The sequence below is a fragment of the Ptiloglossa arizonensis genome, chromosome 11, assembly GCF_051014685.1.
Source record: "Ptiloglossa arizonensis isolate GNS036 chromosome 11, iyPtiAriz1_principal, whole genome shotgun sequence".
NCBI classification, from domain to species: domain Eukaryota; kingdom Metazoa; phylum Arthropoda; class Insecta; order Hymenoptera; family Colletidae; genus Ptiloglossa; species Ptiloglossa arizonensis.
In genome coordinates this window covers 7,602,740-7,626,256 of record NC_135058.1, presented here as the reverse complement: position 1 = coordinate 7,626,256, position 23,517 = coordinate 7,602,740, and the positions used below count along the sequence as shown (strand labels likewise).

Genomic DNA, 23,517 nt, shown 5'->3' with positions numbered 1-23,517 from the left:
GAACGTTTCTCTGTTCGTTTAACACGACGTGGAAACAAACGATCGGGAAAGTCAGGATCGATGAACATTATTTTGGGGTGAATAGTTTCCTTCGGCTTGTTTTTAATTTAGATGTTTCGTTTCGATGTTATCGGTGTCTATTTCTATTTCCATCCCTACCGAGGTGGGTTTCACGTATATTCGTGGTTTACCGGTTCTGGAAACAAATAAGCTATAAAACGCGTTAATCGCGATAAGGTTGAATATTAATACCGTAATAATGAGTAGTAACGAATGTACTACAAGAACGGAAGACGTGAGTTAAGTTTAAAACGTGTGCTGTAAATTCGATGGAAGCAGGTCACGAAGATCTTATCGCATCGGGAATTAGATTAATGCATTATAAAGAGTGGTCCTTGGACATCCGTGAGCTACGTTCGTACGGCTTAATCGGAGATCCGTACAACCTTAATTAGGAAGTTAAACTGTTCCTCTTGCGTAAAATACACCGCACATTTGGACCTACCGCATCGCGAATCCATTAAAGAAATATTCGCTCGGTTATCTGTTAAGAAATTACTCGAACTCTGAACTCTGTAATTTATAGACTCCATAGTTATAATAATCTTTCCATACCGAGGGTTCCATCTGAAACGGACCACATAATTATCTCCTTTAGTCGCAACTATACGAGAAACGTTTCGTACGAACATTAAATAGTTTCGTATACCTAATACACCGCAAAAACAATTTTGTTCAATGATACTTTTCTCGGATCTTTCGAAGCCAGCTGACAATATTTTCTACCCCGAATATGCATTCAGACGTATATGGCATACTGGTACAACAATAAAATAATTTTGCACTCCAAAATTCAAAATTCGTACACTTGCTCTATTATTACATACGCTGTATGAAAGCGAATGTATGTAACGCATCCTACGATACTTTCCCCAAACTACAGTTGTACCCGGAATCGAGCGAGTTAAACGTATTCACAGGGTACAATTGTTCGCGGATATTCGTTCATCGTGTTCGTAACCGTTCACCTTTGAATTTGCGTTCATATGTCACGAATCGGTCTATGCGAAACTCCAATCAATCGAGCGTTGGTGATACAGCGCTATGATAAAAGTCGAGCGCAATCAAGCACCCGGTCGAACGTAAGATCGATTGGAAACGAAATGACAAAATTCGGGGATTCGGGTTAATTCGGAATTGGTCGTCCGGTGGAAGTAATTTTATTTAAACAGCGCAGTCTGTTCGCCAGTAGGTTACTCGAGGAAATTCCTCCGGGGAATAGGGCATCGTCTGATGTCCCGATGTCAATTCAAAGAGAGGGACGTCAGCAGAGACGAAAGAAGAAAGTTTCGTCCGCGCGAAACGAGGTTACCTCTTCCACTTTGAATCGACGTCGCGCGCGAATCGTGCACGGATTACGCCGACAGACTCGAATCCCAACAGCATGAATATTTCACCGCAAGATTTCGCGAGCTCGCGGAACCGTGCGAAAGAAACCAAGACGAATGTTTACCAGTGACAAGGAAATGCTTCTGGATCAATTATGCATGCATCCGTAATCGCGCGTCACGAGAACGCGCATAAAGTAAATTATCGCTCGTCGCTGGGCGAACGAAATTCCAATCGCGCTTCGTTCCCGTTCTATCGAAGCCAACAAGGGACTCCTCGCGCGAGAAACGAATAAAAAAATCCAAAAAATCAACGTACCCGTGTTTCTACCGAATTCCTAGTCGCGCGAATGTCCTCTACCATTGTGGAACAGTTTAATAACTCGGTAGATTAAAATCGATCAAATATAATCACGAACCAATCGAATTAACGCAACGAACGATTGCGGCGAATGGTCGAATGGTACGTTTCTATGTATCCCGTTCGAGATACTTTCGTTAATGCTACCCTCGTTACGATCCGTATCACCGTACTGGAAACTGCCACGGGGCAGTGAACCAATGAATTTTCACGGGAGAATTTCGCGCCTGATTTACTCGTTCTTCGATTGGATCAAAAATATCCATCGTTGGAACGTTCCGAGCGTCACGAACTTCGTACACGAAGAACGCAAACGGATTATTATTTCTTACAAAATCGAGCTAGCGACCTTTGAACTTTATACCCGGTCGAGACTATGCGAGATTTAGGATCGTCGTATACTCCGGTTCCTCTCGTTCCTTCGTCCCTAGGGCGGTGCATAGATCGCGGAACATACGAAATTTTTTCTTAACAGACGAAGAGACCACCATTGTCCTTTTTCCACCGATCTCAGCGGCGAACAAACGGCCGTGGGATTCGACGTGTAAACGATATCACCGCCTGTCCATTGTGCCCGGCCGATAATTCTTTCCGCCTCGTCGCCGAGGAGCCGAGAAACTTTCGGCTTCCGCCCCTCCCCCGGCTCCTTCCTCCATAAATCAGAGATAAATCACTTTTAAACTCGCGCTGTTAACTCCAGGTCGTCGCCGACTTGGCCGACCACCGTCGCGAATCCCCTCGGGGGTACCAACGTCGGAATCGATGACCCGCGAGATAACGAATATGTCTCCGGGAACCCTTTAACGTTCGACCAACGGTGGACCAGCTCGTTCTTAATTAACATAATACGATAACGAACCGAATTCGCGCCCCACCCCGTGGCATCTGGGTCACCGATGACGCGGCGTTTCGCGATTGCTCGTTAATAATGCACGTTAAAGGAAGTTTCAATCGAGCTTGTTACCGTTACCCGCTCCGAGCACTCGGACCACCCAGCGATCCCCAAAAGCAAGAGCAAGCGGCCGAGTTCCACGTGAACGTAAAATTGTAACGAAAGGGAGGACGACGTGGCGTCGAGCGAGTCCTTTGATTCTTAAATTATAGTTCCACCGTGAGATACGGCTGGCCGGAAGTTTCAGACCCGATCCATTTCACCGTATCGCCAGTGCGCGCAGTGCGAGAGCGTGACCGTAACTTTGGAAGACAGTTCGCGGATATTATGTACGACAAATATGCGTTTAACTTTTCAGACGATTAACAATGGACAAGCTTCGAAGTTACCACCTCGGGCACCTCTTGAATATTATATTTTCGTTACTCTCCCACCCGCTGCGGGAATTGAAGTTGATAAGCAGATAAATCTCGGTACGGGCACAAGCTTCGTTACGTGGCACACTTGGAGGCTAATAAGCTCCACTGTGATAAACTTCTCGTGTTCGCGAACAATTCTTCTTCCTTTTTTTTTTCTCTTTCTTAATAGTTGTAACGCGATCGGAGGAAACCTTTCTCGATTACACCGTGGCTACTTCCACGACGAAAATCGGTAACGTTATAAATCACCGTAGCCGAGTGAAATGAAACGTTACAAGTTCTCTCGATTGGATCGCGACCGCTCGAGTCACCGAAGTCCAATGAAACGAAACGAAACGTTACGGTTTACCTCGAATTACATCGTGACCACGCGAGTTACTAAAAATCGCCGAGATTACAAATCACCGTGGGCAATTAAAATGAAACGTTACGATCGAAATTTTCATTTTCTACAAACGAAGGAGAAATTATACGTGGATCGTTCTCGGGAATTCGCGTCGTGGAAACTCGACCACGAAATCGAAAGAGGCATTACATGAATTCGGCAATCGCGATCAAGACTCGCGCGATAAATTATACCGTACGAGGATACGGATTAGTATCGCGTAACGATTAAAACGTTATTAGGTATCGCGCGCTTGGTGGAAGAAGAGCGAGTAACCGTTCTCCGAAGTTATTCCCGTTTTTATTACGCGTACGTTTTACTGGCCCCATATCCCCGGAGTAATTACTTCGCCGGCAATTAAACAAAGGGACGCGAGTACAACAACGGGCGGTCGCGAGCAATCTCGCTGGCGACACCATCGACCGCGAAATCTTCCGCGTGCGATTGCACCGGGACGATATAATTTTTACGATCGCGTCCCGACATTGTTGACCAGCGCCACGCAGCGTCGTGACGCGTGCGTCCCCGCGACAAGGTGATTCGCCGTCATGGCCGCTACGGGACGACCGCTTTGAACCACCCGAGAGATAAAGAGGTCATTTTCGGTGGTGTACCGGACGTTTTATCTACAATTTCCTCGCTGTTTACGCGCGTACCTTACCGAACGTATCGGTTGTCGTCTAACCGTTTGGGAAATACTTCTGCAAGAATTGCTTATTAGAAATTACGATAGACGAATGTTTCTGTCGCGCGTAAACGTTTCTGTCGATCTGGAAGTGAGCATTATAAATATTACCAAGAACGATGAAAGTTGATGGTCCGTACATCCGTACAATTAACCAGACGAAACGACTTGGAATATTTATCGCAATCAAGTATCGATAATCGATCTATAATCTTAAAATGGTTCCTCCATTGTAAATTTAATACTCCAAATAGCTATTAAAAGACACGAGACTCTATAGATCGGTTAAATTTAACAGATTTTAGAATACCAGTTTATTTCTTGCTTTCTGATCACTAAATTTGGTGACGATAAATTTCAGCTTCTTTTACTTTGTCACTTCAATATGGTTTATATCTTTTTCCGTGGGGATTGTTCCTTCCTTTGAAGTAGACTTTTCTTTCTTCGATGTTGAAATATTTGTCAGTATATACATCGTTAAAATATTGTAGGGATCAAGAATGCAACATAGAACGAACGTATTGGATGATTTTATATTCTTATAATTTCTGCCTGCTCGTCGAAAACAAATAAGGTTAGAGTTTGCCGTGTATTGTGCGTAAAGTATGGTCGGGGAAGTTCTCAGTCGTGTCGCGAGTTTCCAAGTAATACGTAGAAATATAAATTTATAATAAAGCAGACGAAAATGTACCGCGTGATCTTCTAACAGAAGTTTAGCAAAAAAAAAAAATTACAACGCGCTGAAAGATAAAAACTTGAAACACGACTTTAATCCCCGTCTACTTCTGCACTGATTAATTATTCGACGGGATAATCTCCCTACGTTGAACTTCCTACTTTGCGCTGCTTTTCAAAGAACTTTTCGAGGATGATACTTGTTCGAAACGGAATATTTAACCAGATTATCCACATTTTGTGCATCAATTGACGTCTTCGAATCGATTTCTTATTTTTTCGAAGAAAGAACAAAATTCAAACCGATATCGATCCACGAGATACACCAATCCTGTGTCAATGTTGCTACGTAACTTTAGTCCATACTTTCGTGTCACGGTATTTGGAATAATTTAAAAACAACGTATCTGAAGGGATTAATTCGTAGACTCGAAATAATTACCTACACAATTTGAGCCAGTAACGCAAACAAAATATGTAAAACGAAGGAAAAAGAGGAAAGAAACTGGCGAAAGCTTCGCGAACGATGTCACAGCCTGTAACGGTATAGAAATGTCCTTTATCCATAGTAGCGTAATAACATTGGGAAAAGAATGGTCTGCGGAAGGTTCTCAGAGACACATGAGGGGGATAACCCACCGTTACCGAGAAGTATTCGTAAATTACTTCGTTAATGCGCGTCGACCCGGCAAGTCCTCCGTTAATTCAGCGTCGGAACTTCCCATTATCCTTATCGAGGACTGAAATATCGTGTAGAAGCGGCAGTTCGCACGACTATTCGCTAAACAGGAATAAGAACGTAACCACGCACCGAGAGATATGCATGTACGTTTCGTAACAATACACGATTACCGTGGCAACCCCTTTCTAATGGGGAGGAACGGGAAGTCGTTTTCTATTTGGCGTCTAATTCACGAGAATCGTTAGTGCGCGAAGGATTGCGAAGATACGGCCAAATCCTACGTACAATTCTTTCCACGCGGATAAAGAAACGCTTTCTGCGAACGTTGAGCATCGTTCCGATAAATATTCCTGCGGATTCCTATTCGAATAAAATTTAAAATACGGTTTCGGCGAACGTATACCGATCCCCGTTGCCATTAGTCGAATCACGTAAGGATAGTAAATAGAAACGTCGCGAACAGAGTGTTTCAAAGTGTAAGAAAATATGTCTTTCGAAGAGAATAAATCAACTTTCGATCTTTGCGTTGAATTTAGGTTAAAAGGTAATTTGTGAAATTATCGTCCGTTCGGTTAAGAATAATCTCTCGTTGAACTACGATAAATAATTTCCAAAATGGACCGTCTCGAGAACCAAAAATTACCGCATCTCGCCTAAACTTCAAAAACAGTTCGAACACCCATCGATACCGAAGACCGCGTTAATTCCGTTCTTTCCGACAAGCGTTGCTAGCCCATCGGGCGCATTTCCAAATCAAACGTTTCAGATACATTATACACGTACATATCGACGTCCCGCTTTAAATTCGACTTCACTTCGCGCGCCACCGTCGCGTCGGTCCGTTCGTTCTCCGAACTCGCTAAAAGTTCCTTTTAACCCGCACAGCCCAGCTTTTACCGGATACACTTCGTCGATGATGCATGGCAGTTCTAGAATTTCTTGTCCGTTCGTCTCGCGCGCTCAACGCGATAGGGAAGCGAGGAAACGAGAAAAAAAATAGCCCTACGATCGACGTTAACCCCCCACCGTTGAACATCCACACTTCGAACCGACCTCACCGGAAAAACTTGCACGCGCGCGAGTTATTCTCGAGGTTTCCTCTCCGAGCGTTACCGCGCTCCGTCGATGCGTAACGCGGAGGAGAGAAGGGTTTGTTCCTTTAATTTCTACCCCCACGGTCCCCAACTCTATCCTCCGCGCAAACCCCTCCCACCGTTACGGAGAAGAACGGATCGCGTTCGCGAAAGTAGGCGAACCCTGTGTTCCGAAGTCGAGGCGGAGGGCGTCGGATGGTTGCGATTTCACGAATGATTTCACGGGAATGCGTGCAACCTCCGACGAAACCTGGAAAACGTTCCGCGTTCCGCGTTCCGCTCTTCGAGAGCATCCTCCAGGTAAAACGAGAACCTGTTTCGCAACGATTCCACCTCACCCGCGACCTCTATCCACCTACCCTCCCCATCGACTCGTGGCGCATGCAAACATTCCGGACCAACGATTTCAAGCAGCGCGCATCGCGAAACGAAACACGTATCTTGTTTTAACCTACGGCCCCGCGCACCCGCGTTCAAACTTTGCACCTTGTGCACGGATTCTTCGAGCAACCGAGTGTGGAAAGAGGCTTGGATAAATGCGGAGATCGCACGATTTCGGTGGGACCGAAAACGCAAACCTTTGGCAGCTCGAATTCCACGGCGTGGAGCCCCGTTCGACGAGCGATTACTTTGGAATTTTATTTCAAATTGTCTACGAACCGTACAGGGGATTGTGTATCGGGAAAGGGAACACGGCGGGATTACGCCACGAGGAACCAACGATACTTGTAATCACTATTGTAGGGTAATAGATATTCCTGATCAATTAATAACGAAAGTAGTCGAAGCGTACGTTATTATCGCGTGTGATTAATTCGGTAATAATTAGCTCCGAAGTGATTATAGGTGGCATTGATTATTATTGATTTAACGAATTAATGGGAATGCTCGAATGAATATATTAAATGTGTTTTAGATAATGTATATTTATCGGTTAATTGGATGAATCGCAATATGAAATCGAATTTTGCATTTGACGCGTGCGACGCGATGCGGCAACGTTATCGCTGGGTATACGGGTCCGTTGTACCGTACACTGGAATTATTCTTTCGTTTTTTACGAGCACACATTTTTCCGTTAACGACCGTGGATTTCAAACGTGGCTCACGATTACTAATCAAGGAACGAACTACCTTGTGTCTTGTTTCGAACTGAAGGAGGGACGTGTTTGCGAACATGTTTCGCGAAAGAAACTCAAACTGTCCATAATCGTGTTAAACGTATCGCTTAAAGTATGAAAATTGAATGAAAATATTCCACCTCTACGGATAATTGTTGAAAATTCCTTTTATTTATAATTCGTTCTTACAATGTAATTTCGGCCGCGTTACTCGTTGTTCGAATTGTAATTTACTCGCAATTATTGAAATTTAATAATTAATCGCCATTTTCGATTACGATAAAAGCGAAATAAACCGCAATGCGTCAATTGCATTGAAAGTAATATTTTATCGTGTCGTAAAATATGGATTGAATCGTACTCGAACGAAATAATAATTCGATAATTTCACGCGAAAATAATCATATTTTTTCGTATTCCCTTATTCGTAATTTCGAAAGGGAAATAAATACGATTCCCAGCGTTTAATGCTATATTACTTACCGTTTATAAGTCTCGTTTCTGCGAAGACCGAAGTTGCTTCCGCTCTTTATTGTCTACGATCGATTATCGAGGTTAAAGAGTTCGAAACAACGGAATAATACTTCTCCGTCTCCGAGTTTCAACCGGTTTCGACTTCCTCGTTATTAAGGGACAGTATATTAAGAGGAAAAGACGGGGGAAACATTCCAAGGAAACGGGCAATCTTACTTTTAAACCGAAAAGGAACACGATGAACTTATTCTCTTTGGTTTCGTCCTCCGTCGAGATTTAATTCTATTTTCTTTTCTTCCACGGTTCGCTTAATTTCACTTTTAATATCATTAATGGAGCGCATTCCGAAGGCTCACTCCTCGGAGACAAGATGTCTGCCACGAAAAGCCATTAAAATGCCTCGCGACGACGATTTACGCATTGTGTTCTCGAATTCCTCGATCCGTGGAGTTTACCGTTTTTTAAAAGAGTCCCGAGCGAACCGATGAAACAATATTTCGAAGCGAAACAAATTGAAAAACACCGCGCACGGTGTTTCGCGAGAGTGTAAGTACGACGAGCAAATAAGAGGAATGAAAATTGTGAAACAGCGACAGCGCACGGGGAAATTAATATCGTATTGTTTCTCGTTGCTTCTGTCGGGGAAACGTTTCCATCTATGCTCGGAAAATGCGGTGTCTTTCTCGTACGTTGGAAATACGTCGTGTAAGTGGTCGCGCATGTATCGGAGAAAATCGATGCATCCAATTTCAGGTGCAACTTATAATATCGAAAAGTTGATAGCCGAAAGCAGCGTGAGAAAATCGAGAGCGAAGGGAAAATCTAAAGAGGGTCGTAAGATGTTATCGAATATCTGCCGTGTTTCCGTTCCAACGACGAAACGACAAAAAGCGAGTCGTACTAAAACGCTCGATAAAGCGTTCGGGAGTTAACAAAATGCCCGACGATTTGGATCAAAGGGTTAAAAGATTGATAGTTTCGATGCTGGAATTTCGATAAAAACACGAAACCACGAATGGTAGATATTTAAAAAAAAGCTCAAACGATACGGAAGATTTTAGAGAAAATTGTTCACGCATAGCGAAACTCGCGAAGAAAAAAGTCGTGACGATAAATCACATTTTCAGCTGGGTTATCTTTGTAGATGTTTCGAAATTACCGAGAATTTTTGTATACATTGCCCTTCGGACGATCTTACGACCGCGTCGCTTCGTAAACGCACCTAAAGCTCTATAGATCTTGAAATCGAGAAACAATCGTTTCTTCTCGAACTTGTGTCGCCGAATCGTCGACAAAATTCCATCGTATCGCAACGTCGTGACGCGAAACGCAATTAGAGAAGAAAATCGTTATTGAATAACGAGACGCGGAATCGTTTTCGCTTTTCCTCTCGGTACTGCTCGGTGTACGGTTTCGCTCGGTTGTAATTTCTATTTCGGTGTCCAGGCCGATGTCATCGAAGTGACGTTTACGGGGAAAGCAGACGCAAACGCGCAACAGAACGAAGCTATGACGAACGACCATTTGCGAAACTGTGTCGACCACCATTTGGGTGGTTTTCAGGGCAGCGGGAAGAAGGGTTTGAAATTTCGCGACATAAACGAGCATCATTTGTCGTAGGGGTTTTCGATACGGCGCGAGTTACTGGAGCAGAAAACAGGCTAATTCAAAGGCAGCGACTCGTCGTTTCCTGTAAATGGGAAAGGGTTTAAAGGGAGCCAACGTCGATCGATCTCGCTTTAATAGTCGGTGTTTATCGTCAATACGAAACTTCCGAGGCGGTGCCCTTATATGAAGAGGACGGACCAGCGCCGGTGCTCTGACAGACGCGAATCAGAGAACTGCCTTTGATTACAAACGTTGCCCGTGCAGCCACGTACGTTTGCCAATTAGGGAAATATTTCGAGTTTCCTTCTAATCTAATTTTCCGTCACAAACGTAACTAGGTGCCGTACACAAACGTAACTCGTTTCTTTGGCGCCAAAAGGATTGCACTTGAACAACATTCGCTCCCTCAAATTTATGGCGGACCGAAGTTTCGACGGAATTTAATTGCACGAACCTACTTAGTCCTTACCGAGTCTTTGAGTTATGGCAGGTCGCTCGCGAGCCTCGTCAAAGGGAAATAAGAAGTTCGGTTCCGACGGTGGAATACATCGGAATCGGTCGAAACTTTTCAAAAGTTATTCTTTCGATATTTCGTCCACGAACGCGCCGACGTCGACTCGAATGCAAATTTGTAAATTCGCGCCGAAAATTCAACGATACGCGCGTTCCTGTTTCATTCGAAATTTAGTCGACCACTGGCCTTCTCGGGTAATCTCGTCGAATGTTCATTGATCGCTTTAATTTTCTCTGGTATTTTCTCAACGTTACCGTTTAAAGGAAATTTCGAAACACTGAACATAAAAATAAATCCAAACGCGAACCGATTCGTACTGTTTTTAACATTGTTTAGTTATCCCAAGTATCTCCCAAAGTCTAGAAAAATGTGTGGATTTAAAAACGAAAACGAAATCGTCGTTGAATTGATTCTCGTCGTTGAATTAATCCTCGTTTATGAAAATCGTCGACATCGATTCTCGAATTGACCACGTCCACTGTGAATTTACGTTCCGATTAATTTTTAAAGTCCAAAACGGTCGTACGTCGAAGGGAACTGTTACGCAACTTCCTCGCACAAATTGCATCTATGACAATTACATTGTCTTATATCCTACAATCGTCGGCCAAGTACTCTAAAAACTTTTATCCGCTCGTTACGCGAGTTTAAGTCGGAGAGTGGCGCGCAGATTATTGCAATCTACACAAAACACTTTCATTTTAACGAGAACCTTCGCTTAAACACGGACCGCCTCTGCAGTATCAGTCTAAACCCGGCTGCTACGTGCAGCCTGGTCATTGCAATAAAATGTTGGAACTCTAAGATCTACTGTCGTTACTGCCAGAAGATATTACCCGCAGGGTCATAGAACCTTAACTAGCGAATCGTATGGCGTGCACGTAAACTTCGAACTGTGCCCGAATGGTCCGTGACAACTTCGAACAGACTTTGAGTCGTTTCATCACAGTCTCGCCCCACTCTCGTTACTTTCTTACCGCATTGTATATACAACTCGCGTCAAAGTAAGAGACCATCACTGGCAGACACGAAACAACAAAAAGCACGATCATTTTTCCTAAAAGGGGTATGTCGATCGACTCGATTCTCCGTCCACTTTTCATTTCGATCCAGAAGAGATCGACAAACGCGGCGATTACTGTAAAAAGTAAAAATTAAACGTACGAGAGACACGAGAACTTTGACTTTTAGCGTGAACGTAAATTGAGATGTTTTAAATTCTTTGGGCTAATCACGATCGATTCTCATCGTTAACCTTTGGTAGTACGCTCTGGAAAAATCCGAAACAATATTCGCGAAAAAATCTGTACGATTTCCTTCTACCGAAATAAACGATGCAAAACATCTACATTCCAGGAACAACACAATTTCGAGTTACGCGGACACGTAGATACGCGAGTTTGCCCTCAGTTTTATACGTTCCTCTACATATATTACACTCGCGTATACATTCGCGCATTAAATAAAGTTTTCATAGCTTCGATTCTTTTTTCCATGGAGGAGCACGTATGTGGGTCTGTTTAACTTTAATTAACTTCGAACGAATAAAAATTACATTCGAGGAAGAAAAATTTGCTTATTAAATTGAATTGCCTCTGGCGTCAAAAAGGGGAAACTCATTTATCTAATGATATTGACGGGGAAAAAAAGGAGGGTTACTCTTTTCCGTTTAATTCGATTAACTTTTGAAACTAAAATTTTTCACCGACCGTACCGTGAGAAGAAAAATCGATCAGGAATAGCTGCTCGTATCGGATCGAACGTTCGCAAGCCCTCGACACTGTTTACATCGTCTTTACCGATGGTAGCACATTCTTAACCCGAGTGTGATCTTTCTTTCTCCTTGCGATGCATCCTGTTTACGCAATTCGACCTGCACGATATTCACCATACGTAGAACACGAAGGTGTATCTCCTCGGGAACGAATGATCTCCTCCGAGAGCAAATTCTCCGATGTACATGGCACTTTCTCCCATTGCTCCGATATTTACGCGCATCAACATTTTTGTATTTTATTCAATTTTTCCATGAACTCTCGCTCGTCGCTGTTTCGTACATCATTTATTATTCTCTCGTGACGTCAATTTCGGTACTTTTCTACTGTATAATTACATCTCGAGTCGCACAGCCATCGAGAAAAACCTCAATGTTACCTACCTCCCTGAACATCCTCTATCGTCCACTTTCATAATTGTCCACGCTAAGATGGATTCGCGCTCGCTCTAAATGAATTTTCTTCCATTTTTCAACTTCCGATCACCGGTTCTTTCAATAAATATCCATTCTCGTTTTACAATTTCCTTTTCGTTTCTTCTCATTTTCCCAAAGCGTTCGAATTTCTCGATCGCGAAAAGGACTTCGCACCCCTAGCTCGGGTCACGCTGTGCGCGAGAAATTCGCGAGAATTTCGCGAACGATGTTTGCGTTAGATTGTCGAACGATTCACGGTCGAAAGAAAATCCGAGTGTCGATAACGTACGCGAAGAGCGTGGCACGCTAATCGATCGAAGGTCGAAATTCGGGCGTACGGTAGTCAGCGGGGCCAAGTCCGGGTACGGTCGGTGACCCTCTTCACGGTGGGCTCTCGTCCCTCTTCCGAACCGGTTCGGCCTTTGTTCGGGCTGGGTTTACACTGAAAACAGCCGCTTCGGTGCCGTTGTACTTAATTAACGCGCTTCCTTTCAGCGCTCGGCCGAGGGCTTAATCCGACAGCCAGAAACCGGCCGTGCTTTCACCGCTTGATCATTTCGGCAAACATCGCCCGGGCGACGCAAACTGATTCGACAAGGAGGGACGCGCACGAACGCGAGCTGCGCACCCTGTTGTCCTCCTCGTTGACGCGCGTACCCGCTCGGCGACTATACCCCGTGCGCGCCGTGACGACCAAATGGCGCGTCGCGGCTCGCGACCCATCGAAATTGGCACAAAGAACCCTCTCTCCCTCTCGGCCACCCTGTCCGCCTCGACGATAAATGGCCGATCCCTCGCGCCCGTCCGCCGATCAAAAGACTCTCTGTCTTTCCTGGCAGCGAACAGGCCTTTTCAGACCCGTCGTCGTCGTTCAACTTGATTAACGCGTCGCCCGTGCTCGCTGTTCGATCGACGATTCAATCCCGGACAGGATTTAATGATTTCGGTAAACAACGCCCCGCTACGACAAACAAAGGGATTCAGCGTCTGTTGTCGGAGCAGCGGCTGAATAGCAATATGATGAGGGTTACCGAGCGAATCGGTTCGTTCGGTCCCGACCGAGACCCGCGATTCCGATTGGACGATATTAGGAAGCAAAACATCGTTCCACTGGCGGCGATTCTACGAGAACGGATCCTACCCCGAACGAATCGTGTGTTTGCCGTGATCGCGGAGATTCGTCGTTTGCGCGGCATATATTTTTACAACGCGCGACCCGACTGAGCCGACTGGGTTTCTTCTTTTTTCTTGTTTGCTTCCTTTTTCGTCGTTTCTCCCTTCTCGGGAAATTGGTAACTCGTTGGCGAGTTATCGAGCGACGGAGTCACCGGTTCACGAGGGACACCGTTAAAACGATCCGCGTTAACCGACGACGGACGAATATAATTTCCTCGCTAAAGCGACTCGCCAATTTTCCAGCTTTCCATTATCTCGAAAGCCGCTTTCGAAGGTCGGGTACGCGCTAAGGGTACGCCTGGAAAATTTCATAACTCGGTAAAAGACGAGCCAGAAAAGTGTTTCGGGGCCATTGTTTCCCTTAGCGTCGGCTCTAGGGAAGATTAAGGCCAGCCTGTGCAAACAAATCCATAAAACGCTATGATTAACCCAAATACGAGTCTCCATTTTTCTTACCCTTCGATCGACGCCCTCGATCATCATTTTTCAACGTCACTTCACCGCCTAGCCGAGATTCCTATCGTAGTCTCCGCGATGCTCGGGCATTTTCGATCTAAATTCCAGTTATTACTCCGCTCGCGGCCACGCGGCCGTGAAATTCGCAAATTCTCTCGGGGTATTTTCAATCGGGACCGACATCCTTGGACAACGTTCGAAACATCTCAGACCCGATGGAGACGCGCGATTCTTTAACGTACGATCGTAATTTCTTCTCTGTTCTTCCAATTAAAAACATAGAAGACAGTTTACCATCGTAATGGAAAAAATTGCATCGTTGCATCGTTGCATAAGAGCAATTATTTCTTGCACAGGAGACGCACGATTTCATCGTATGTCCATCTTCAATGTTTTAGATTGAATAGTCGAACATTTCAAGTAGAAAATTATCAATATTTCGAAGTATCGATTACTCACTATCGCCTGTGTTCCCATATTCTTCCAACTGAAAACAACTGCGAACAACGAAGACGCACGATCTCTCGAAGACAGACGTACGATCCTAAATTCAAAAATTCGCACGTCCGGCCCAATGACATCCGGCTTCTACCGTTCGTAAGACAGCCCGGATGTCTCGAGTCGAACGTCGCAACGAGTTACGAAGGACGTATCCGACTTCTTCATCCGCGAACATGACATCGTTGTAAGGTGAGGGCCGATGAGGGTTCTGGCGCACGCGCAACACGCGATACGTCCAATGGCGCGTGCACGCAAACGATGTAACAGGATGCGATGCGTGACTGGCGACCGGCTCGAGCTGGTAATGTGCAGCTCGCTCTCGAAGGAATCGATGTCGTGTGTCGGTGGTAATTCACGCTCGAAACGTTGCGTCTTACGAGAATGACCGTCCATCTTGAAACGTTTGTGCCCGGAACACTTTGCCGTTTCTGCGTAAGTTTCTTCGGTTAGGTAGCCATTACCACCGTTCTTCCCTCTCTCAGGTCTCCGCGAGCTTTCTTCGCTTATCGGGGAATCTTGAACTTTGTAAAATGCAAATTTCCAACTCGACGCCAGGAGTTTATTCCTCAGTAGATCCCGAGCAAGGCGAACGTCGCCAAAGGGTAATCGACTCGTGTCCCGCGATCGTTCCCGTATCGAATCGTCAGTTATCCGGGATGGCTGAAACGCTCGCTGCTGAAATATCTATCGTTCCGTGGACTACTGCTTCTAACGTGTCGCGATCGGTTCACGCGAGGAGGACGTCGACTTTTCGATTACGAAAAATATTACGATACGTTTTTTTCGTATTTTATTTTTTATCGATACTTCGAGAACACTGTCCCGAAACATCGTGACGAAATTCGATACATTAACGAAGATCGAAGAGGTCGAGGACAGTTGTATCGGATTCGGTTTTTGACTCGGTCACGAGATATCGGTTAAATGTTCCAATTGATAGGGATATTTCGATTTTTATTATACCGGTTTTATGTCGATTTTACATCGGTTCTACAACTGATGTTCTTTTTTCTATAATGTTGGTACGTGTGTCCTTACGCGAAACAGACTATTCCATTTGACAACAATGTTGTGCCAACATTGACGATACATTAATTACGTGATTAAATTATATAACAAAATCATGAATAATTGAAATGTATAAAAATAATTTGTAAGAGTCTTAAAAATCAATCCCCTTTGAATAATTAATACTTTACTTAAAAGGTTTTACCTGTATTAAGATTCTCACAAATTCGATAAGAACTAGAAACCGTAACCGAAACCGATATGAATTAGAACCGACATATCTGTAACAGCTACGACAGTTTATCGATTTTCATAACTGTTTCAATCAAAACCGAAATATAACAGTTCGGAACAGTTATTTTTGGAACCGTTTCAATCCTTGCTTTAAACGCGAGTTTTCTCGAACTTACCGATGAGTAAGTATTCGTGGGAACCACTTATTCGATGGACTTGTCATTTTAATCGTGATTATTAAAGTAGAAAGCATTCCACGCTCCGACAAAAGTTTCTATTAAAGTATCACTACTGATACATCAATCGTCTCGATTGCAACGAGATGTACCAATGGCAAAATTGTCGGTTAAAAACTTCATCTCGTGTCGAATTAAAGTTATCGTTCCGTCGAAGTGGATAAATTCGCGAAGTGAAATAAAAAATCGAAAACCGTGACAGACACTTAAAGTAGTGTGACGATAGTCGTGCAAAGTTGCCTTACCACTCGCTATTTGTACTCAGCGGTGGAAAGTTCGACGGTAGAAGTCCAACACGATTACGGACAAATACCAACGGTATGACTAAACTCTGTCAAAGATCCGTTTTCAAAGCTTTGAAGCTAAAATTGTCCAAGTACGGGTACAACATGTAATACAAACGGAGGAAGACAACCGCAAACACCAACGAACAAACAAACGAGACAAAGTGTTCCGAAGATACACAGAGTGTACTCCATTGAAAGATTTCTGCTCTCGTTACGATCGGTGAAAGATGTAATTGACGCTTTATCGAACGATCCGTAAGAAGAACTGTCAATACAGGCTCGAGAGAAACCGAAACGTTGACAGAACTCTCACCGAGAATAAAAACGATCGATGGAAGAATAATTCCCCTTAACCCCAAGACCTTTGCAATTATTAGCACGCCGAAGTAAATGTACCTCGTGGATGAGTAATCGGAAATTTACGTTTCTCGTGCATAATCGATGATCAACGCGCTCGACACCGCGCTGGAAAATTCTAGACTGCTGTCAGAACCTTAACACTGGAACTACAAACGGTGAAAGTATTCCTATTTGATCGCATAAGAGTTTTCGGAGTTAAATGGGAAAAGGGCAAATTAATTTACGAGTACCTTTAGTTGCCGGTTTCAATAATTGTCCGCGAATATTGTAAGCGAACGCACCGTTAATAATTAATTAATTTGAAAAAGAAGCTCGAAACAGGTCAAATTGATCCCTTTGTTGGTTCCAGTGTTAAAATCCGATTAAAATGTTAACAATATTCGATTGTACGAACGGTTGCGTGGAATTCTGTATTGTGTATAACGTGCTGTAAAAAAATATTCGTTTCTGATACCGCGATTCATCGGCGACCGCGGTGAGAAGGAACGGGAATAATAGTTACGAGTATTAAATCCGTGAGTGAAAGTAATTCGAGAACGCGAATCGATTGGAAAAGCAAACGTTCAACAACAGTTTGAACAAACAAACGAGACACGACTGTTAGGATTTTTCGCTTCGTTGGACAGATGCGACCAGGTGTTACAACGATTCGTTGTATCGGTGGACTTCGTATCGTGCTTAAAACCGCGAAACCCGAGCCGTGACCGGTATCCGTAGCCGGTTGTTATTAGCCCGCTGTTAAACTCGGCGCGTCCCGGCCTTTACCATCAACCTGGTACCCCGATCCACTTTAAACCCGAACCCTCTGAAACAGCAGATAACCAACGGCAACGACGAGTACAATGTTACCATTACCCGCTTAGCCGGGGCAGGTTAAGTAGACAAACATTATCATTGACGTCCAAGTTCATTGTTCTTGCGCGACGCGCGCTCGAACCGACGAGAAGAACAAGAGACTTCCTCTTGCCGATCGGTCCCTTATCCCACGATCGGCTTAAGATAAACTCGCTGCCACGCGAACGTGAAAACGTGGGATTAATGTCCATCGTCGGGAACGGGAATTGCTACACGCGGGAACCTTCGATAATCCGAATCGATTAGAAGACACGTAATCGGGATAATAGGAACTATTCAGACCGTACTAAACAATCGGCTAATTAGCAGTTTATCATTCCGTGCGGCCTCTTAATTTATCAGCTGTACTCTCCACCTCTGTGCTAATCTTCGATTCGGAATCGTAGGTATTTGCCAACGAAATTGGAATTTAAATCGACACACGGTTGTCTGAGTACATTTTTAGGTACACCCTTGTCTATTGCGTGGATACGTATTTCGGTTACGTTAGTATAACTCGCGTACGTACATTACAGACGTTTAATGATAATAACGTCGAATTTCGATAATACGCCATTATGATTTCCTCCGTTGGCTTCCATCCGATGGAATTGCAACCGTTGTAATCGCTTTCGACGAATTATAAATTTACTACGAAAATGCACTTGAGAGAATAATATTTGGCGGTGACAATTTACGGGGACAAATTATTTTCTTTAAAATGAGACAAATTTCAAGTTAATATCCAGCTCCAACGTTCACCAATTTTCCGAGTATTTTGCTACGTTGTGTTCATTTTCCAAACGACTCAGTTACCGTGAAACAATAAACCTTCTTTCTTTAACTGCACTCTGAATTTTGCAGAATATTTGTACAATACGCAGATCTGCTTACTTTTCTCGAGAACGTCTCGGAACGATCGGACACGTCTATCGTTAACATTGACCGTCGTTTACTCAACAATTTTCTACGCCTGCTGGATTCCGTCTCGTACGTATCGAAGTTACTCGTTACTCACCGCTTCTGTGTGTACAGGATGAGCAGCAAACAACAACCCTGTCAGGGCTGCAAATCCGGGACGCAGCGATGCAACGACTAGGCTCACCCTTGTGACCAAAACGCATGCAATGGCGTGCAAGGCAATATTCGTCGCGTGATACCAGGTTGGCGTTAATCCTGACATCAGGTAGTTCAACCTGAAAGCCGAAGAGAGTGGATTAAAATCTGTTCCAATAATTATCTTCGAAGCGTTTCCATATTTTATATCGATTCCAGCACGGTTGAAACGTATGCGCGAGGTCGAAATACAAATGAACTGTAATCGAGTGTAGAAAAACCAATTACGAAATTTTTCTATTCGAAGAAAATCTCGATTTCGAATTATCGTTCGTTTCGCGTATAAACCCGTGGACGTTAACGCTCAAAGACGAAAAACAATTCGGAGAGACTCCTTCGTATCGTGAAAGTTTTGCAATAATATACCTTAATGCGAAAAAGGACTTATCGCGAGTGGCTCGGGTATCGTTCCCGAATTATATCCGATAATTGGTACCGTAATTTTTAATATCGCTCCAACATGGCGCCAAACGACGTTAAATCGAATTTTCCGGGAGAATACAGGGACGAAGTTGGTTCTTCCATTCCGGTCGGCACACGTGGCCGAAGTATCGCAATAAACGGTTAATTTCGTTTGATCTAATTGGTCGATAATTGAAACCACGCAGTCCTCCCGATAGGGGTCTAAGTGAAATCAGTGAACCGTGATCGTAATTAGATAATTACGACTACGCGTGACCCATTAAACTTCGTTCTGCCACGGAAGGGTGGCTTTGGTTTTAGAAACTCGGGATACGCACGGCATCGGAAGGAATTCGGAAGAAATTGCTCGATGCGCGGTCTAATTTAGCGTACAGCATCGCAACGTTGATCCCGAAGGTAATTCTTTTACCGGGAAAATGTTACGGGGAACGCTATCGTGTCTCCCGGGACTCGTTTCGATGGAAAAGGAACTCGAATGTTGCGAGATGAAATACACCGTTACGAATTACGTTATTTCGGGATATTTCGAACGCGACTGGCGATAATTATTTAAATCTCGTACCAACCGTGTGACTCTTTTCAAATCGAGAGAGATTTCAACGTCGCTCGATTATACCATCGGTACAGCTTTCCTTGGAAATTAAACGAAATACGATAAAATGATACAATCTTCGTTCGAAATATTTGTCCAAGGCCGAGTTACCCTTCTCTTTACATTAGTGATCTTCGAAACAACTGATATCGCAAGCGTCAAATGGTTCCATTTCTAGAACCGATTCCATTGTTATCGACCCGACTGGTAGTTTTGATATTATTGCGCAAGTTAGGAGGTAAAATTTTCGTACTCTTCCACTTGACCGTGGAAGAATATTCCTCCGAACGCGAACGAAACGATTCTTTCTTGTCCCTTTGCGAGCTACTTAACACGCGTCGTCCTGTAAATGCAAATGCAACGTCTCCGTTACGTCCACGGCGAAGAGGTTTCTTCGCTACGTCTTTTATCGTCGAAACCGTCTAATCGTTGAAACAATGAGCGTCGTCTCCCCGTTTATAAGTACAACGGATTCAAAAGCACGGGCCGATAACGAAGTTTTCGCGAGAATCCGCCCAAGTCGACCAAGATAAGCGGATTGCGGACTCTCACTTCGTACGTTCGTTCGTTTCATCCAGGAGACCAGCGGGGAACTCGGTTCTTATTTTCGCGAGGCCGCGTGTTTCTCATTTAACGAAAACATCGTTACCTTTCTCGCCTGTTCGTCGGCTATCGATCATCGAACGCTTTATTTTCACCGCTGGACACGCTCGTCGATATTGCCCCGAACATCGATTCCGGTTACAAGGATGAACGCGAGGCGAGACGAGAACCCGCGAAAACGTTGGCCAAAGGAGAAACGAAGAGGGACGATGGAAGTTGGAAAATTGGATAGAAAAATAGGTGAGACAGTGAGCCACCATCGGTACGAAAACAAACACCGTAGCTGCTGACGCGGTCGAGCAATAATTTTGAAAGTCTGCCGACGGCATAAGTTCGACGCCCCTAGCGAACCTGAGCTTGGCCGTGTTCCAGGTGTCAAGGATCTCGGTCGGCCGGAGGCGTATCCTGTCTTCTCCTTGGCCCTGGATCAACCAAAGAACTCGGATGTGTCAGTTGCAAGTTTGCACGCAGATTTTACTACGAGCTTTATGGCTGGCCCGAAAAATGATTATGCGAGAGTGCATCCGCCGTGAATTAGCTCGCACGTACGAGAACGGTGGAGACTCGTTCGTTCGAAATAATTTCAAGGGACTTTGGCCAGGGTTTGATCAATTAAAACCTCCTCGAATAATGGAACGAATTCGCGACGATGGAAATCGAGAATTAATCATTGAAATTTCAAACACTTTGTTTTATTTAAAGTGGCGACAGAGCATCGATCTCTCCGTTACGTACCGACAGTGTGTTCGTTTCGAGGGAAATTATACTTTCCGTGACACGTGCTACGGACTGATCGATCGTACATCGATGCAACGTCGATACTCGCGAGAGCAAATATGTGTTACAAAAATACATGAAAATTCAAAGGGCCGTACAGCACACTTTCGATAAATAAAAACAAACTTTTGTTTTCCCGGACGTATGACGAGATACTCCCGCGCGGTAGTGCATGCACCGTAGCATCGAAACGTTTGCAAACTCCTGATAAAGCTAACTGTATCGCCGGCGAAACGTACGGAATCTTTTCCAAAGGACACGGCTCGCATCCGGAACTTTCTAACAGTCTTAACTGCAAGAAGTAGGACCGTAAACTCCCGAGGATCTCGAGAATATGGTTCGATATACGAGTCTCTTAGCGTTCGATAAATATCGGGAGCATCTTCAACAAGATTAAACGTAAAGAAATACCGTTCGAACTACCTAAGCCTACGGACATGCGGGCTGACTAAACAAACTGAAAGAGTGGATCGACGATTCGTTTTTCTGAATTTTCTTCCGATACCGCGTACGCTTTAAAGACGATCGCTTTGACAATTTATAGTTGCGAAAATTTCAATCCAGGGTATCGAGCGAGCTTGAAATATTATTTTATTCCCTTGCGAGAACGGAGGACCGTCCCGTCGAGACGCGAAAAGTTTCGCTAAATTTACCAACGTAAATTCACGTAATTCGATTCGAGTCATCGACAATAGGGATCGGGATTCGGTTAGCGGCACAAGGGATCGCAAAGCGGCGCAAACAATCAGCTAAAACTGAAGGAAACAGAATCTGGACCGATGCTCTTCGCGCAACAATGAAACCGGAGACTCGTGCATCATGGCCGGGAAACCTCGTAAGTGCAAACAGGAAGATCCTAAATATGCAGCCCTCGTACCCTTTGCAGCGCGAGTTCCACTGTATCCTTGCGCCTTGTGAAACGAGATTGCGTCTCGGAAATGTTTCGAAACGCCCGTCGGTCTCCGTTTGCTAAATACATACCATGGGTGCAGGAAATGAGAACATCCGTTTGCGAATACGTTGTTAGCCGTCGTTGTATCGTTGCTACGGATTCGGATAGAATCCTCTATACTGCCGGGTTTACGACGCGGACGTGATTTCCCCGCTGTTCTTCGAATTACGACGAATTTTTGTGCACATTTCACCGCGATGCACGCGTTTCGAGCAATTACAAACAGAAAGCTTCGAATTCCACTCGGAATGCTACGATGTCCTCGAAGCTCTTCCGGTATCTCGATGGTCAACTGTGCACCGCGTCTCTGACAAGGAGAACGAACCTTTTCTTGGAAACCTTGAAACCTCTGTACCAACCTTCGTGAATGAATCACTGAATAAGAACAAACACCTTGAAGAAGTACCTTGCACGTACTTAACGATAACGAAATATCCGGAACATTAGCAGACTCGTATCGGTATTTCAGTTTCGAAATACCCGCGAAATTCAACGAAGAAGCAACACCGTAGGACACTGCAGGTAAAGATCCTCGAGGGTAACAAAATTCACGATGTTTGTAAACCGAACGAAACCAGGATCGCTCGGAGGTATCGTTAGCTCGAAGCTGTTTAGTATGCCGTCGCAGCCGGTATAATTTTATGTCACGGCGAGATAACTTCTGCATGACATCCGGTATCCGATATTCATTCTACATACTATATTGCGGCGATCAATTCCCCGGCGGAACGATGGGGAAATCATACTCGAAATGACATAGGTAATCGTGTCCCGCGTGCACGAGCGCGGAAAACAAAACAGGCTATTATGCAGCGTGACGCATTTACGCAAGTAATCCGACGATAATTACCGATCGTACCGGACCACCCGAAGTGACCAACGGGGTAAAGGGAAATGGTGTCGCGTCTGCGCGTGGATCGCGATACGTTGAACGAACTTCGACGGGATTGAGAGCGCGGCGGCGTTTAATTTTCATAGAACGATTCAATGAGAAGCGGAACAGAGACAAAGGAACCGAGAAGGGAAACGGGAGGAGACAGAGGGCGAGAACGAGACGGGGATGAACAAAGAGGGGTTGGTACCATTGGCGGTGAGAGGAATCTACTTGAACACCGTTCACGGCGTAATTAGGCATTCAACCGATTCGGTCTTAAGCGCTTAATCGGCTTTGTTTCGACCTGACATCCTCTTAAACGCACGGCAAGTTAGGCCAACCTGACTTCCGTGGTTCGTGCTTTCGAGCCGTTACTTGTTGACAAACGGCGCCAACATACTTTCGTCGCGCAGACCGAACCAACTTACCGGGAATAGTTTTCCCGGAATTATTAAAACGTACGGAAAGCCGTTAAGAAGTCGATTAAATTAACAACGGAAGCTCAATCGTGTCCGCGTCTCGACTCCGAGGATGGATCGAGTTCTATCGTTTTCAACCGCGCGATTTTTCACCTACGCGTTTAAGATGGTCAAGGAGTT

The 23,517-nt window shown here is 44.6% G+C and overlaps 1 protein-coding gene across 1 annotated transcript in view; it reads right to left on the bottom strand.

Annotated features, from left to right (window-relative positions):
• The window catches only part of LOC143152661 (protein O-mannosyl-transferase TMTC1-like), a 314,611-nt gene that overhangs the window by 170,975 nt on the left and 120,119 nt on the right, over positions 1-23,517 (bottom strand). The window contains exon 2 of the mRNA XM_076323019.1: positions 18,600-18,777. Coding sequence (XP_076179134.1) covers positions 18,600-18,777 — 178 coding nt within the window. The remainder of the gene's footprint in view (positions 1-18,599; positions 18,778-23,517) is intronic.